This window comes from Meles meles, chromosome 6 (assembly GCF_922984935.1).
Source record: "Meles meles chromosome 6, mMelMel3.1 paternal haplotype, whole genome shotgun sequence".
Lineage (NCBI taxonomy): Eukaryota > Metazoa > Chordata > Mammalia > Carnivora > Mustelidae > Meles > Meles meles.
This window is the reverse complement of record NC_060071.1, coordinates 21,850,285-21,867,248: the sequence shown is the minus strand read 5'-3', so window position 1 is coordinate 21,867,248 and position 16,964 is coordinate 21,850,285. Positions and strand designations below refer to the sequence as shown.

Here is a 16,964-nt window from a genome sequence, read left to right as displayed (position 1 = left end):
ACAATCCATAAGAGACTCTTAATCTCCCAAAACAAACTGAGGGTTGCCCGGAGGAAGGGAGTAGGGAGAGGGTGGTGCAGTTATGGACATGGGGGAGGGTATGTGCTATGGCGAGTGCTGTGAAGTGTGTAAACCTGGCGATTCACAGACCTGTACCCCTGGGGTTAATAATACATTATATGTTTATAAAAAATTAAAAAAATGTTTAAAAAGAATTTCCATATACCCCTCCCCCAAAAGAAGATACTCAGGAGGTAATTTTGAACCTAGTGTTCTATATTTGGCCAAATTATCTCTCTGAGTATGAGACAGAATAAAGATGACACCTTCAAAGATGCAAAAATACACATATACACTTCACACACATTCTTTCTTGGACAGTTACTTGAGGGTATATTGCAGCAAAGTGAGAAAGAAAACGAAGAAATAGAAAGACGTGGTGGAGGCACCTTACATTAGTTTCCTAACAAAAAGGAAGAAAGGGGATTAAAAGCTACAAAGAGAAAACATGTATATAATAAAATGACGTTTCCAATATAATGCAAACTAAAATGAGATACGATTTTAAGCTACTGATGGAACAAAATGTGTTCACCCAATTTGCCCTGGATGCTAAGAATATCTTTCTGTAGGCTCACAGAGAAGGAAATGTCCCTTAGCCTAGGACCTGGCTGTGCAGTGAGTGACAGGTGTGTCACCAAAATGCTCACAGCCCCGGAGGATAGAGGTGCTTTTTGCTGTGCCACTTGAGTCCACGTTTACTGTGCAAAGTTTGCAAGAGTACATGACTGAGGGGTGGCCTGGGCGGGGGTGGATGGCAAGGGCCATGGGACCCTCACTTTCCAGAAAGGGAATTAAAGACATAGACCAAATGTGGGGCAGCATCCATGAGAAAAACAGCAGTTTGTAAAGCTTCAAAGAGAACCCACAGAGTTTAAACATTCCCCATCATGTAAGCACAGGGTGGATAGATGGAATTAACCAATCCTCTTTCATATCAGGAAGCCAGTATATTTTATCAAATGTTCACAGATCACAAAACAGGAGGACAGACAAACATTTCACTGAGGCTTAAGGGAATAACTAGCAAGATATTTATAAAGAGAAATGATAATAAGGAAAGGGTTAGGCCTGGGGTGGTGGAACTTTGGGGTGGGGGCGGGGGAGCAGGAGGAGGGAGATTACTTTATCACTGGATTTTCTGGTATTTGTTTTCTTAACCTTGTTCACATGTATTACTTTGATTAAAATTCACAAATGTTAAAAATGAAACCAATGGTTGAATTGCTTCCAAAGTCCTTGAACACCATGACTCAACACTCCATAAAGCAAAGTAAACATACTTTGCTGTTTTACTTTGTAAAGCATGTCACTTTCTCGGTTAGTTTTACAGTCATCACCAAATGTATACAGAGCATGCCTTCCTTACTCTACCTGTGCACATGAAGGGGAAAAAACCTTCAGGCTTTTACCTAAGGGTACAGGGTCAGGCGGGGTGAGGAATAACGAGTCCCCCACACCCTCCCCCACCCCCAGCTGGGCCTCCACATCCCAGAGTAGGTAACAGGGTCCCTTCCTGGCACTCAGGGCCAGCATCCCTCCATAGCCTCAGACCAGTGAATACTGCTCTCCTTCCGGAGGCTTCCCAGCAAAGAGTCCCCCCCCCCCCCCCCCGCCCACTTCCCTTTGGCTGGAACAGGTCTATTTTTATTTCCTGTGATCCACAGCTTACATACCTAGCCAGCGGCCATGCTCCTGGTGCCAGGCTTTGCCCAATGCAGGGGGCAGCCCGAGGCCATCAGTACACTTTAGGCTGCACATTGCAAGGACGGCCCGCAGGCCTGCCTGGACGAGTGCAGATGCAGGAACCAAATCCCGGGACCATGTAAGATTGTTGGATGTTTCACACCTAGAGCAAATATGCAGAAAGAAAAACAGCCCCCACAGCTCCCACCACCTAGCAGGTACGGTGAAGGCCTCTGAGCTACGTGCCTCGAAGCCCCCCCACCCCCCAACATGGTTCCGCACGCCTGGCTTATGGGGATGGATGCACGAGGAGCACACAGCATTGCCCTGTGTTTTCCAGCTCACAGGCAAGTTGCCTATGGCAGGGCTTCCTTTCTGCTGTTTGCTTTCATTACGCAGCGCTGTTTCGGAACGCTCTAAGGTTGATGCGCTCCGTTCTGCATTGCACCTTTGCACGGATGGGCCGGCAGCCACTGCACATGTCCCTCCTCACGTGGCTGCGTGTTTAGGAGCCGTTGAGGTGTATCTGGGTTTTGCTGTCCCTACGGACACAGCCATGGTCGATAGTGGACATCTCCTGGGGGTGGAAGGTAGGCTTCCCAGCTTACTCTGACAAGCTCTTAGTCTTAGCCACAAAAGTGGTATTGTGGTTTTTAATTACAAAAGTTACACCTGATAGTTTTGAAAACTTAAAAAATAAGCAAAAATAAGTAAATAATTACAAAAGTTATACCTGGGTCATTTTGAAAACTTAAAAAAATAAACAAAAATAAGTAAATAAAAAAATAATTTGTAATTTCCACTACTGGCAGGTGAAAGAGCTTGTGTTTTGTCTTACCAGGAATTTTTCTATGCTTATATACATAAGCACAATTATATAGGTAGAAAGAAAACTTTTTTTTTTAAAGATTTTACATATTTATTTGACAGACAGAGATCCCAAGTAGGCAGAGAGGCAGGTAGAGAGAGAAGAGGAAGCAAGTTCCCTGCTGAGCAGAGAGCCCGATGCAGGGATAGATGTGGGGCTCGATCCTGAGCAGAAGGCACCCACTGGGCCACCCAGGTGCCCTGGAGAAAACTTTTTAAATAACATGTGATTATACTTTGTAAACTGTTTTATTACCTGCCTTTTTTACTTAATAGTATATTGGATACTGGACACAATGGATGTTACATGGTTCACTTAGCCAATCCCCTATTCTTATATACACTATTTTAAACATTTTGGTGTTTTTTAACAGATGATTTTAAGTGTTTTATTATTGAATATTTGCTGCATTCACAAGAATATATGTAATGGAGGTGCAAGGTGGGTTTTTGCTGTATTTTTTTGTTATGTTTTGTTTTTTAAGAGAGGGAGAGCGAGCAGAGGAGGGAGGGGCAGAGGGAGAGAGAGAATCTTAAGCAGGCTCCACACCCAGTGCCAAACCCCACACAGGGCTCAATCCCACAACCCTGAGATCATGGCCTGAGCCAAAATCGGGACTCACCCAGGCGCCACCAGAGTGTGAGTTTTGACCTCCCCACCCCCATTCCCGCAGAGCCGGTCATGGCTGCCACTGGCCACTAGCTGGTCCCTCCACACTAGAGGCACCCACTCTTCTCCACGTGGGGTTTGTGTTTCCGTGACAATCGAGGTTCAAGCACTAGCAGCTGGTCTTCCTTCCCCAGGTGAAAGTTCATATAAGAAATTTCCCGGACCAGGGTTGGGAGAGAGCTGCGGAGGCCCGGACTGAGCTGCCCTCCCTGCTCTGGGCATCCTACCCCTGTGGGCCCTGCGATCAGTCTCCGCTAACCTTCCAGAATGTGCTCGTAGTTAGAAAGGGCAGGAGAAAGACCAAAGACAGGGAGCAGCTTACGTTCATCAGAGCCAGCCGTCAGTAACCATTTTCCAAAAGCAACAAGGGATCAATCAGCAGAGGTCTCCTGCGGTGGCTCTGTGTGCTGATGACTCCTCTGAGGAGGAAGCCTTTTGATGGTGCAAATCGAATTGATATTTCTTGTTGATACTCTCCCGGTGCTCCTGGGGAATTAATAAATGACTCGCTGCTCCATTGCGAGGCTGGGAATAGAAGGCACTAGGACCAGGATGGGGATAGAGAAGCAGACTAAGTCCAGAGTGCTGTTTCCCCGTCTTGCCCTGCTGGGGAGCTTCCAGGTGAATGGGGGGCCCTGCCCTACCCTCTGCCTGTGTGGAGGGTCCTCACGGGAGGACTGAGCCTCCTAACTGCTTGCGATGGGGTCGTCTTGGCGGCCGCGAGTGGGAGTGGAGGCCATGCCAGAGGGAGTCGGTGTCTGGGTACAGACACAGTTGTCGCAGACTTGGCGCCTGACATCTGGTGCCTCCCAGTGAACTTGACAACAAGCGTGCGTGGCCCCCCGCCAAGCCGGTTTCCCCAGTGAGGCAGGAAGGCGAGGCTCAGAAAAGGATCTCTCTAGGGCTGCTCAGTGGCCTGCTCAGAACTGAGAGCTGGTGGGTGTGCTTGTGACTGTGCAGAGACATACCTTCGCTCTGTGTGAGGGTCCTGCCAGCCGCGGCAGGCCCCCTGGGCTGCGGTTCTCAGATGACCAATCACTTCTTCTTAATGGTCAAATCACTCATTTTACTTTTATTGTTTTTAAGATCTTATTTATTTATCTGAGAGAGAGGAAGAGAGAGCATGAGCACAAGAAGGCAGAAGGGCAGAGGGAGAGGGAGAAACAGACTCAATGCTGAGCAAGCAGCCCCGTTGGGGGCTTGATGGCAGGACCCGGGGATCATGACCTGAGCCGAAGGCAGACGCTTCGCTGACTGAGCCACCCAGGCGCCCCTCCCCATCACTTCTTTAGAAAGAATTGCAGTGGCGTGACTACTGTTTCCATGGTTGTTACTTCTACTTTCCAGAGCTGACAACTGAAGGAAAATACCGTGAGGGACTACTAAATGCACATGGCAGACGCTGGGTCTGGTTTAATTTCCCGTGTGACTGCAGGGTTCTCCCACCACGTGGGGGTCGCTCAAGCCTGCGTCTCTCTGATGTAGCCCGCGCTGCCACTGTGCTCTCCCGCGACTTGGGGTGGGTGCAGGAAGGCCACGAGGGCTGGGGCAGGTGCAGAGGTTATCCTGCACCTCATCACAAAGGCCCTTATAAGAGGGAGGTGGGAGGTCGAAGAGGAGAGATGTTGCTGTACTCTTGGCTTTGAGGATGGACGAAGGGGCCAGGAGTCAAGGAACGGAGGTGACCTCTGCAGGCTGGAAAGGGCAAGAAACAGATGCTCCAGAGGACACCGGTCCTGCTGACCGCTTGAGTTGACCCTACTAGACTCATTGCAGATTTCTGACATCCCAAGCCGTAAGAAACTATGTGTCACCTTAAGCTACTCTGTTGGCAGTGACTTGTTACATCGGTAAGAGGAAACTACGATGGGCCCAATGCTTCCAACAGCATCTCCATCAGACCCTGCGTGTCCTGAGTACCACTGCTGTGGGCTCTCCAATCCATGCCAGTGGTAAGGTCAGGACGGAGGCCACAGCCCTGTCAGGACGGACCAGGCGCCATCCCTGGGCTAAACAGCTGTGTACTAAGGACGCTTAGGGCTGGTGCTAATGGCAGGAATTATTTATTTGTTTGTTTGTTTGTTTGTTTTGAAGATTTTAATGTATTTATTTGACAGAGAGAGGGGGAAAGAGAACACAAGCTTGGGGAGCGGCAGAGAGAGGGAGAGGGAGAAGCAGGCTCTCCACTGAGCAGGGAGCTCCACACGGGGCCCCGGGATCATGACCTGAGCCTAAGGCAGATGCTTCACCAGCTGAGCCCCCCAGGTGCCCCTAATGGCAGGAATTTTATCACGGAATGCATGAGGTTTGATTAGGGGGTACTGAGCCACCCACATCCCCAAAATGAACTACACAGTCTAACCCACCAAACACCAGCCACATCCCCAAGATGACTGACATGGCCATAAAGAGATTGGCTCAGAGGATTATGGCCCATTGGGTCCCCCTGGAAAATCCTGTGGCTTTAGTTTTCCTGCCAACCAGGCTCCTACCCAGTGTGGCTCGGTGGCATTGGGGCAGGTAGCACCTCAGCCTCTGCTTGAAAGCCTCCAGCAGTGCGGTGATCACGCTTTGCAGACTGCTGCCAAATGATGGGAAGTTTCTGCAGTTGGTGGGTCCTGCAGGCCTCTGCCCTCTGATGCTCTCCCCCCTACCCCCCCCCACCACCCCGCTCAAAGCCAGCACTCCCTGTGTTCCCAGGAGACCCGAGGCGGGGTCAGCAGCCGTCAGTCATAGGCTGGGTCTCCTCCAGACTCAATGTGGTGAGATGGGTCTGTCTCATCTGGGAAAGACACACTTGGTCTTGTCGGTTATGGTCAGGGGCTTGCTGTCGTCCTACTGGCCTGTTGGTGCTATTTTGAATCCTCTGTTAGTCCAGAAATTAACCACTACATCCCCATCTCTGTGCAAACCCTCCCCAACAGTGCACACTTCAGCTAACTGCCCGGGGTGGGACGCTGTAATGCAACGTCCTGATAAAAAGTGCGGAGAGTGTTGGGCAAGGAGTGTCTGGGGGCTGACGACACTGTAACACCCAGTCCCTGCTCTATTCTGATAGCCCATCACCACAGACCCTCTGCCCCCACACACTGCTCGTGTGTTTTTTTAAACACCAAGAAAACCTATTGCTTGAGCATTTTCTTCCTTCTGCATGACTGGGTACCTCTCAAGGCCGCAGGACACACCTCGGCCCTGAGATGCAGGCTCCCTGAATGTCAGGGCCCCGTCTTCTAGAAAGGAGCCCCAGCAGGAACCCGGAACTTCTTGCAAACCTCAGCAGCGATGTCACGATGTCAGGACGGATGGCTGCATTCCCCCCACCCCGTCAGTATTTCTAGAGCATCTGGGCTCCTGTCAACACACAGCTATTTATGGAAATGGACCCACCCGGCTTGCTGTGTTCAGGGAGTTCCCCAGCAGAAAGAAATGGCATCTGAGAAGGCAGAACACCGGCTCTCCTGGGAAAATGCCCCCTCGAAGACGGGGCTCCCCATGTCTCAGCACCAAGAGACATTTGTTTGAAGATGTGTGCCTGTTTTCCGGCTGGTTCCTGTGTGCTCTGGGGCCTTCACTTGGCGGGTGTTCCTCCTCAGCTGTGATACAGAAAATACATATATATTTCTTTTTTTCCAGAAAATATTTTAATCAGGAGTGCCTGCCAGTATAGATGTCGCTTTAGGAAAAATCACCTTTGATCAACTTCAATGCGTGTTGCTCTTATCATCATTTTACATTTCTCTGTGTTTCTGAGTGCTGGCTGAACCACAGGTGATAATGTGAGAAGCCCGCACTGTCCCAGAGGCAGGCCTGGCTCTGCCCCTGGCTGGGGGCTTCTCTCCGTGCACTGTGGGCACAGGCCACAGGCCAGACCCCATCACCCATCTCTTCCCACTAGCTACAGGCTTTACACTGCCTGCTGCAGAAATGCCCTGTTTGGGGGGAGACCCACAATCACGGGAGACTTAAACGAGCTCTGGCATCAACACGTACCATGCCAGTCCCCGGACCCCAAGACCTGTCGCCACAACTCCGGGCTGCCACCTGTGGCAGAGTGCTTTGGGGTCAGTGCCCCCAGCCACCCCCAGGGGCTTCAGTGGCTGCAGGCAGGTCATTCTTCGGACTCCGGGCAGAGGGACGAGGGGAACAAACGGGCATCCGGCTAAGGGACAGCGTGGTCTGAGGGGCTGTCAGAACCTCCGGGGGCAACTGGGGTGGAGAAATGGGGCTGCTGCCCTGGGGAGACGAAATGCTGGGCTTTATGGGGAGTTCAAGGGACAATCACTGTGCCCTGCTCAGAAACCCGTCATCGCCGCCTCCCCAGGGCCTGCCTTTCTCCTTGATGCTCTTGAGAATGGAACTGTCAGGGTGACCTTTTGGGGGAGGAGGGTGGGAAGGGAGAAGAGTTGAGGGGTGAAGCTGTGACAAGCTAAAATCAGCTGAGTGGGTGGGAGGGGATAGCCAGGGGGGCACCAACTCTGCAAAGCCTTCGATCCTACAAAGTTCCAGGCGGGTTTCTGCCCCCTCAGCCAATTATATACAGCTGCTGGAGTTGGTGTCCTTTGGTTGCTCCCCTCCTCCACCCTGGGGCTCTCCAAGAAACCAGCTCTGGCAAATAAAATAATGAATCATAAATTTTATTTCAAAATGTAAACGTCACTAAACATGCATACACATTAAAACAATAAAATTTACAATTTAGTCAATTTTTTTCTTTTTGCATAGGACATCATTACAATATAGAATCTATGCCATACAAAATACATACAAAGTTTTATCCGAGCAAGCCAAGGCCAGATTGGGAACTGTACAACTGTAATACTTCACTGTAGTGATCCAGGAAGGATGAAACATGGCCTTCGGAAGCATGGTGTGGTGCTGGTTAAAAAGAAAAAAAAAAGTTCCTACAGAAAAGGAAAATGTGTGCTCCATGGAAATGGTCTTGGACCCTTGGATTCTGCCTTGGGATTTTGGCAAACGGTTCCAGAGAGGCTCCATCAATGGCTTTGGATGAGGAAGGGGTCATTTGTGCGGGTCTGAGGGTGGCCGACTCATGCGCCCAACACACCCACACAAGGTACTCCCGATTATGTGGGGACACAGCAAGCCACCCCCCCCCCAACAATGCATAGCTCCTGCTGACGCCACGGAGCCCTCGGGTTCCCCGGCACCAAGCACGCGACTCTCCAGGCGGAGAGGAGAGTGAGCCCACCCGCCCCACCGCACACTGGCACACTTAACCCGGGAATGGCCACCACATCACTCCCCAAGTGGCATCTGAGCCCTGCTGGGAAGTAGTCCTTGTCACCCCACGCACAAGGCGGGCTGGGGAGGGATCCCGCCGGTACACCCAGCCCTTGTCCTCCTGGTGGGGGCGGGGGTCCGTCAAACTCCCGCCAGACCTGTGGTTGTCTCGCCAGCATTCAGCTCACGTACTTGGGTTCTACATGAGCGTGTACAGCATCCTGCCAACGTGTCACTAGGAAAATGCCCCTGAGCCCTGGGAGAAAGCTGCTCATGTGGTGCACTCCCTTCCCATCCTGTTCATCTTTAAATAAAAGTACTAAGGTTTTAAAGCTGCATGAGAAGGGGAGAGGCTGGGCAGAGCCAGCCAGAGGCCGCACTGCAAGTCCAACATCGCTACAGTGGGGTCGGAAGAAACCAAGTAGGGCCCCGCCAACCCCATGGATCCCGGGTCATAGCTCCCACCAAACCCAATCTTCACACCAGTGAGGGGCAGGGCAGGGGGTGGGGGAAAGGCCTCGCCCTAAATGACGTTCAGGTGTTTATCAGTAGTAAGCTGGATTGCACATCCAAATTCTGGTACAAAATTCTCTGGAATGTGTCTTGGACAAACCTTTGAAACTGAGCCTCAGAATCAGGAGTGTCAATCACAGGAGCTGGCTCTTCCTGGGGCAAGCCTGCATTCAGCAAGTGGCCCACATCCTAGATTCTACCTTTGGAAAACATGGTCACCAGAATCGCATATGGAATCTTTGGGTAGCAAAACATGCGGGTGACCGACAAAGCATGTCTTACTGTTTTCGATGCAACCGCTACATCAGACCCTTTAAACCTTCCAGCACTGATTTTGACTGAAGACCTTTTTTTTAATGGGTTAAAAAAAAAATTCAGTGCTATCTGTCAGAAGTCAAAATAATCAGGTAGTCTTGTAAACAGCCCAAACCAGGAGTCAGATGACAAGGGGATGCTATTGCTCAGATCCCGCTTGCTTGTTAGTGGCACTCCTGCTAGCTGAGGCCACCGATCAAGTCCCTGGGGAGTGCTGTGACCCTGTGCCGTCCACCTTAGCACCTGCTTCTGGCAAGAAAGGAGGCTGCGTCCTCTGAAGACTCGGTCGGGCAGCAGAGAGCTCGCCTGGAGACGCCAGCTCTGCCACACTTCACTTGGGACCACAGGAAGCCACCCGCCCTCTCTTCACGTCCCAACAGGTGGGCTGGAGGGGGCCACCTGTGGCCTGGCTGTCCCTACCTCCGAGTCCCTCCCCACTGGTCTGAGCTGTGACCCAGGGTACAGTGAGATCCGGGGACCCCAGTGCCCCTGATGTTTGCACCTGGAGGCTGCACCGTGGCAAATCCTGCACCTGCCTGGTTGCATGGCCTCGGAATAAAGGGTAGGTGGTGTCCTGCACCTCCAGAGCCGGAAGTGGGGGTGTGGTGGGATGCAGGTAGGGCCCCTCCAGGACTACATTCCTATCAAGGGTATCGCTGCCTGTTCCTACATAGCACCCTGTAGAAGAGGACCCTCTGGCCCTTTGTGGAAATGGCTGTGTTCACTTGTTCCTTTCCGGATGGCTGTAGGATTCCATGGGCATGTGGGGAGCTGACAACCGGCTCCCTCACATGGCTGATGCAAAGACGGGCTTTCTTATTTGGGACGTGATCTAAACACCAGCCCCCTGATGGTTGAGTCCTGGGTCACTTTTAGAATTTTTTGGAGGAAATCCTCCCTGTGTTCAGGCAACCTTCATTTTGAGATCTCTGCCCCCTTGGCCTGTGAGAACAAGTCAGCTACAAAATAAAGGTTTCAGTTTTCACTATTCTGTCTAGGAGTCCTATGGGTTCTTCAGTCACACTGAAGCCAGCAAGCATGGCCATAAACCAGAAAAATGAAAGACCCTGAAATAGACCCAGGCTGGGAAGACATTCTACATCTTAGAAGAAAACGCAGGCTGTATCAGGAGGGTCCACCCCATTAACTACTTCCAGTGGGGGGCCCTGGGGAGTGGCTTTCCAAGGCCCACCACCTCCTTCCAGGAGCACTCATTTCATGATGATGAGATGCCAGTGAGAGCCCATTTAAACCTTGCCTGAGGTTCATGGATCTTTCCCTCACCCTTCAAGTGAGATGAATTCTAGCCCCAGATGAGTCAGGATGGTCCAACCGGAGCCCCAGGTCAAGTGCCCAGGGATGCCAGGCGGGAATTCCCTCCAGGTGCCCTAAGTCAGCCGAGCGGTGCCCCATCTCCCTGGCCAGACCCACAGCGGAAGGACCGCACCCGGCCATTAGACCAGAACCACTTTGGGAATGAACACACTCGTTTGCCAAAAATAGCCAATGCCTGCATATTTCTGTTTTAAGGCAATGTTACCCTTCCATCTACCTGATGGAACAGCCCTGGGTCATTTAGAGGAAAAATTAAATTAAGTGCTCTCTTTGGAAACAGCAAACACCCGCTTTCCCTCCCCCACCCCCCACCCGCCTCTAAAACAAACCAGCTCTTCTTTTATTCCAAGATGACTGGGTTTAGAGTCCTTACTCCCCTTCCTATGTGCAGACAGATGTGGGGTTAGAAACCCTCCTTCTGAGATGCCAGTGGGCAGATCACAAGAAGACTCCTGGCTCCTCAAGGGGACAGCACTGCACAGCCTCCCAGAGACACACAGCTCCCTCTCCCTGCCTTTTGGGGACCCGTGGACGGTGAGCACACCAAAGGACTTTGGAATAAAATTCCTGAACCTGGAATGTGAGTTCCTGAGACATGAAATGTATTCAGTGTGGCTTTCTATGCCTCACACAGAAACAACTTTGGGAGGAGGCTCCAAGGGCCTTCTGGGCCTCACTTTGGAACGGGGCACGAAGACCTCTCACCCTCAGCACTCAGGGCACGCTTCTATCCAGGTCTCTACAAGATCTCCCACTCTCTCCCCCAGACCAAATGCAAGCAGGACTGTCATGCAGCCCAAAGGGGGCACCGTGGCCAGGGCCGGCAGCTCTGCACCTGACTGCTCCCCCAAGCCCCGCTTGGCTTCCACCCACAGCAAGAACGCTGTTGCCCAGCTTGGTACCTAACACGCCACTCAGAGGCCACCACCATGCCACTGGCCAAGCCCAGATGACTCACAACAGAATTCGAAAGGGGCACCCAAGTGCTGCAGAAAGCAGACTGTTACTCTTGTGCTCACCATGGGCAGAGGGTACCAGCCCAAAGCCGTGGCCAAGGGCTGTGAGTACCAGCCATGCCTGGGTCTCTGGGGCTTCTCTGTGCTGCAGCCCATGCCATGACAAGGTGGGGACAGAAGCAGGATGGCCACAACCAAGGCACTCTGGGCCCAGGAAGCCCATCTCTAGCCCTCTGAGATCCCGAGGGTCATTCCTCCTCACCAAAATGAGCAGAGGTCTCTGCAAGATACCCCAGATCCACCCCAAACCCACACCCCCCACCCCAACACACACACATACGCACACACTGTCCTGGGGCTTGTATTTACACACCCCAACTCTCAGGAGGAAGGGAAGGGAGGTGCCCGGGCAGCAGCACTGAAGTGTAACCTCCAAATGTCAGCAGAGCATCAGCGCACTGGAGCCCAGCCCGACCCCCGTGCCAGTGCTCAAAGCCCGGCCCAGCCCAGGCGGGGGCTCCCGGAGATACCACTTGGCTCTCCGCTCTTCCTCTCCTGGCAGGAGAACGCCAGTGACAGAGCCCACAAGCCCTGACGCCCCCAAGGGCAGGTGTAGGCTGGGTCCTCCCGGGCAGGAGGGGACAAATGGGAGGGAAAGGGAGAAAGAAGTCCAGGGGGTGCAAAGCTCATGGAGAAGCTGGAGGTTTGCTAATTCCGAGCTGGGAACATGGTGGGTCTGAGCAAAGTATTTCCCACAACTTTCTGTCTGGTGTTCCCCAGGGAGGAAACAGAATGCACATTCTCCGACAGCATTTCCCTTAACATCTGCTTTACCACTCCCGAAAAGTTCCAAGTCACAATGTTCCGGTCTCTTGCTACAGAACCGTCTCTGTGAAGCACCAAGCGCTGCCACGTGCACGGCCACACACACTGGGCCTCTGGCCAGGTGGCCCAACGACCTTCCCCACGGTTGCAAACAAAGGTGTCTTGAGAACAGGGCCGGTCCAGGAGACACGGGAACTGGAGGCGCGGAAGACACTTTCAGACGTCTCTGAAGAAGACCGGGATTCCCAGGCTTTGTTTTCCAGTCAGAGAACGTGACTGAGCGAGAGGTCTCCATGTGCCTTCTGCAGGACACAGACGACCAGGTGTCCCTCCACGGGGCACATACCTCAGGCAGGCCAAGGGCTGGGCAAACGTGGCCGGGGCCCCATCACATCGGACTTCAGATGGTGCACTGGACTGACCAGCCGAGGCTTGCATCTCTACTCTCAGTGCTCTGAGAGGCCCCGAAATAGGCTCCTGGAGGCAGGGGGAGGGAGATGGGCAGGGCCCCCCTGCACAAGGCAGGCGTTTCTGTGGTCTCCCCAGGTGGAGTGCTTCTTTTGCCCGGTACAGCTTAAGGCATCCCTCTGAATCATCTATGTCCTGAGCCCGGCCGGGCTGCTGGGGCAGAAGCTGGCAGCTGGGAGGCCCCCTGCTTGGGACTCTGGCCTGGAAGCAAATGTCAGTGACCACTGACCCACAGGCTGGATGCTGAGCCCCACCTGCACTGCTCCATCTCCTTTGTCCCCAGTGTGTTCCCGAACCTAACAGAAAACTCCAGAGTGCAAATCTATGTACAGAGTAAGGCGGCAGGAAGGGGGTGTCCTCACTGACCTCGTGGAACATGTCCATCCCTGAGAAAGGGGGGGGAGGGGTTCAACACCACTGAATCTCACCTTTGTGGGTATGTCTATTGTGCAATTTGTGGATGGTGTTTTTTGAAAATTTTTTGTTTTTTTACAAATTTACTTTTGACACCTGAGGTGAAGAAATTGTGTTGTTACTGACTTCATAAAGTTCTCTCTTCTTTCTTATTACAAAAGGAAAAGACACGGCATCACAAGAGGAAGGGCGAGCATCTGCTCATGGCTGTAGTGGGGGCGGAGTGTTCTCGGCCAGCCCCGGGGCGGGGCCCCAGCGGAGGGGTGGGGTGGGGCCCCGGGGAGGGGCAGGGCGGGGCACGGGGCCCGTGGCCAAGTAGCCGACGGAGGGGTGGGCGGAGCCCCGGGGAGGGGTGGGCGGGGCGCCGCGGAGGGGCAGCCGGGGCTGTGCTGCGTGGGGCGGGGCAGCGGCCTGGCTCAGGGCGAGCTGGCCGGGCTGATGGTGGGGCTGCTGGCGTCTGAACGGCTGTAGTCGCTCAGTGAGCCCGTCCGCGAGCCCCCGCTGCGCCGCTGCAGCATGCCCGGGTGGAAGTTGGCGTGGCGGCGCGCGTGCTTCGTCAGGTGGTCGCTGCGCATGAAGCGCTTCTCGCAGATAGGGCAGCTGAACTTCTTCTCGCCCGTGTGTGTGCGGTAGTGCCGGGCCAGCTCATCGGAGCGCGCAAACTTCTTGTTGCAGTCCTGCCAGCTGCAGGCGAAGGGCCTCTCACCTGTGGGCGACAGGGCAAAGCGTCAGTCTCAGCTCCTGACCCTGCCCTCCAGGACAGCCCCTCCTCCCCCCCCTCCCCCCCCCCCCCCCCCCCCCCCCCCCGCTGTCGTCCCACCCTCTGCGACAAACCCATCAGGGCAAAGGTGTGCCTTACAACTGCCCTCCAGCTGGTACCCAAGGCAGGCAGCAGACCTCTTCCAGGATGAAAATGGCAGCACCTCAGGGAGTGTGGCTGCAGGGCCCAAGGCCCCTGGGGAACTCAGGCACATCTTCAGAATCAAAGACTGGTTGGTAACCAGGAATAAAGGGTCTAGGGGCAGGAAGGGCTTTTAGGCCTGCCCAAGTCCAGCTGCCCCCACACTGGCCCTGGAGGAGCCACACTTCAGAGCCCCACACATCTCAGGGCCAAGAGACAATTCCCAGACCTGAGTGCCCTACCACCATCCTGACCTCTGCTCAGTTTCCTCATCTATAACATGAGGAGCCCAGACCAGGTAATTTTCTTCTCTTGTTGCGCCTTCTCTTACAGAAGTTCCAACGGGGCCAACAGGTAACAGCCAGCAGAGCAGGAGAGTACAACAAGGCTCTTGCAGACGCAAGCCCAGAGACAGATAAGGGTGGCTACTCAGAACACTCCACGAGAGGGAGGTAACAAATATGTAGGCTGTGATCAGGAGGGCTCCCTTCCCTCCTATCCCTTGCTCAGAGCAAGGAACAGGTGAGCATTTACCCAGGCAAACTCTGAACCACAAGAAAAATGACATCAACTGCTCAGAGAGAGCCAGCAGAAACTCTTGGCACCCCAGAATACAGCCCTTATGGCACCTGGGTGACCATGCAGCCACTTTTCCAACCCTTTACTTTCCCCTCCCTCCCCTACTCTGGCCCTTAAAGCCAACAGCCAGTCCTTAAAGCTGGCCCACCTGTGCCTGGAGGAGGAAATCCACACCACCCACCCCAAATGAGGCCATCAACCTTAAATATAAACAAACACCCAGGGATAGCCAGATGGCCAAGGAAAATCAGCAGCATGAAAGGGAAAAATCCAAGAGCAACAAAACAAAGCTTACTCCAGGGGAAAAAGAGTGAAGCCAGGAAACAGAAGAGAATGTCAACCTAAAAATTCTAATTAGTATTCTAAGAGCAATTTCAGACAAAATTCATGCATAAAGCAAACATGATACCATCAAAAGGAAGTTCAGAGAACAAAAAATAGTGTTTAGAAACTGAGAGCATTGTTGCCCAAACAAAAATTCCACAGAAAAGCTGGAAATAAACTCAAGGAAGTATCACAGAAAAACAGAACATCAAAAACCTCTAGAAACATGTGAATGTTGCTGTGTTCTCTGTCTCCTAGTAGTGTTAAAACTAAGAGCTATGTGTGGTTGTATATGTTCTTACTGATTTTATGCGGGTTTTTTTGGAGGGGGAAAGGGTGTGTGTTAGGGGCGGGGGATTCAAAGTCAAGGAGAGTAAACCATCATTTCCTAAACCTATCTAACAGTTTACAAATGATAGTTCAGAGTTACAGGGACTCAATCCTGGGGGGGGGGGGGGGTGCAATATTAAACTAATTTCTGTTAAAGAAAAAAACAGGTAAAAAAGGGAGGAGAGCAAATTAGCAAAGAAACAAGAAAACAGTATCTGTCAGGATCAAATAAGACTAGCTACCATAAATATGGGCAGGCTAGTGAGTAAAGGTCCCCGCTATGAGAAATTCTGCAATGTCAGAACACTGAATAAAAAGAGATGACAAAATTTGTTAGAAAGAGGTGAGAAACAAATGCCAAGTTCTCTGTAAGGGAATAAGGCTGGGACACACACTAGCCTCTTCATAAATCACACTGGATTCTAGATGACAAAGAGATCAGGTCTTCAAGTTTACCTCTCAAACTCCAGCAAAAATAAGAAAAAACAAAAACAAAAACAAAAAAACAAAACCTGAGAAGCCAGAGAGATGAGTGAGAAATGAAGGGGTGTTCAGGAGAGTGAGGTAGAGACCTGGGGACCACTGAGGCAGGATTCATAGGGGGATAGTTTCAAGAAGAAAGTGAGTTCCATTCATCAGAGAGTATGATCAAGAGGCTGAATATACTTCACGACACAGTAAAGGTACATGTTATTCTTTAGTTAAAACAAAAAAGAGAGGCAATTAGAAACTCCAGGAAAAACAGAAGACATGCAAGAAAACTGGGGTCTAAATTTGAAACAAACTAAAATGCTACAAGACTATGAGCAATCAGGGAAGAGCTCTGAGCCAAACACTGGTCTAGGGGCTTTTTGTATGTTATACTATTTATCTTTCACAACAACCCCATGAGGCAGCAGGAGGGAATGAAATCCCTGTACAGGCCCTGGCATGTGGAAGTAATCTTTTCACAGTCATGGTCATGTGAACCCTAGCACCATTTAGTTGTCAGTGTGTAGAATCAATGTTATAGACAAAGTCCACACAACTGACTCATGGCCCCAGTAGAAAATGTGGATTTATAAGAAAGGTAGGAACACACACACATGAACAGTCAAAGGAAATGTCTAAATGAGGTTAAAGTTGTAAGGATAATCAACAAAATAACATATCCATCAATTCAGGAGGAGGTGATGGGAAGGGTAGGAATGAGGTAAATCCTTAAATTTCATGGCAGGGAGATCGTATCTACAGCTAAATCTAAATCTGAAATATCAAAGAATAGTAAAAAAAATCACATAGTTTATTTATATCAGTAACCACCAAGACAACTAAAATCAGAGCAGTGTTGGTCTCTGGGGAGTGAGGCTGCACTGGGAACAGGATTTTTGTTGTTGTTGTTGTTGTTGTTGTAAGCTCTTCTGTGTTACATGTCTTTTTAGAACTGAATATATTGTTAATTGGTTCTGGGGGGGGAGAAATCTTGTCAACAAAAAAGTCC

At 51.6% G+C, this 16,964-nt stretch overlaps 1 protein-coding gene across 1 annotated transcript in view; it reads right to left on the bottom strand.

Annotated features, from left to right (window-relative positions):
• Positions 1 to 7,896: 7,896 nt before the first annotated feature.
• The window catches only part of KLF13 (Kruppel like factor 13), a 50,142-nt gene continuing 41,074 nt past the window's right edge, over positions 7,897 to 16,964 (bottom strand). Inside the window, exon 2 of the mRNA XM_046008376.1 lies at positions 7,897 to 14,056. Coding sequence (XP_045864332.1) covers positions 13,767 to 14,056 — 290 coding nt within the window. The 3' untranslated portion in view covers positions 7,897 to 13,766. The remainder of the gene's footprint in view (positions 14,057 to 16,964) is intronic.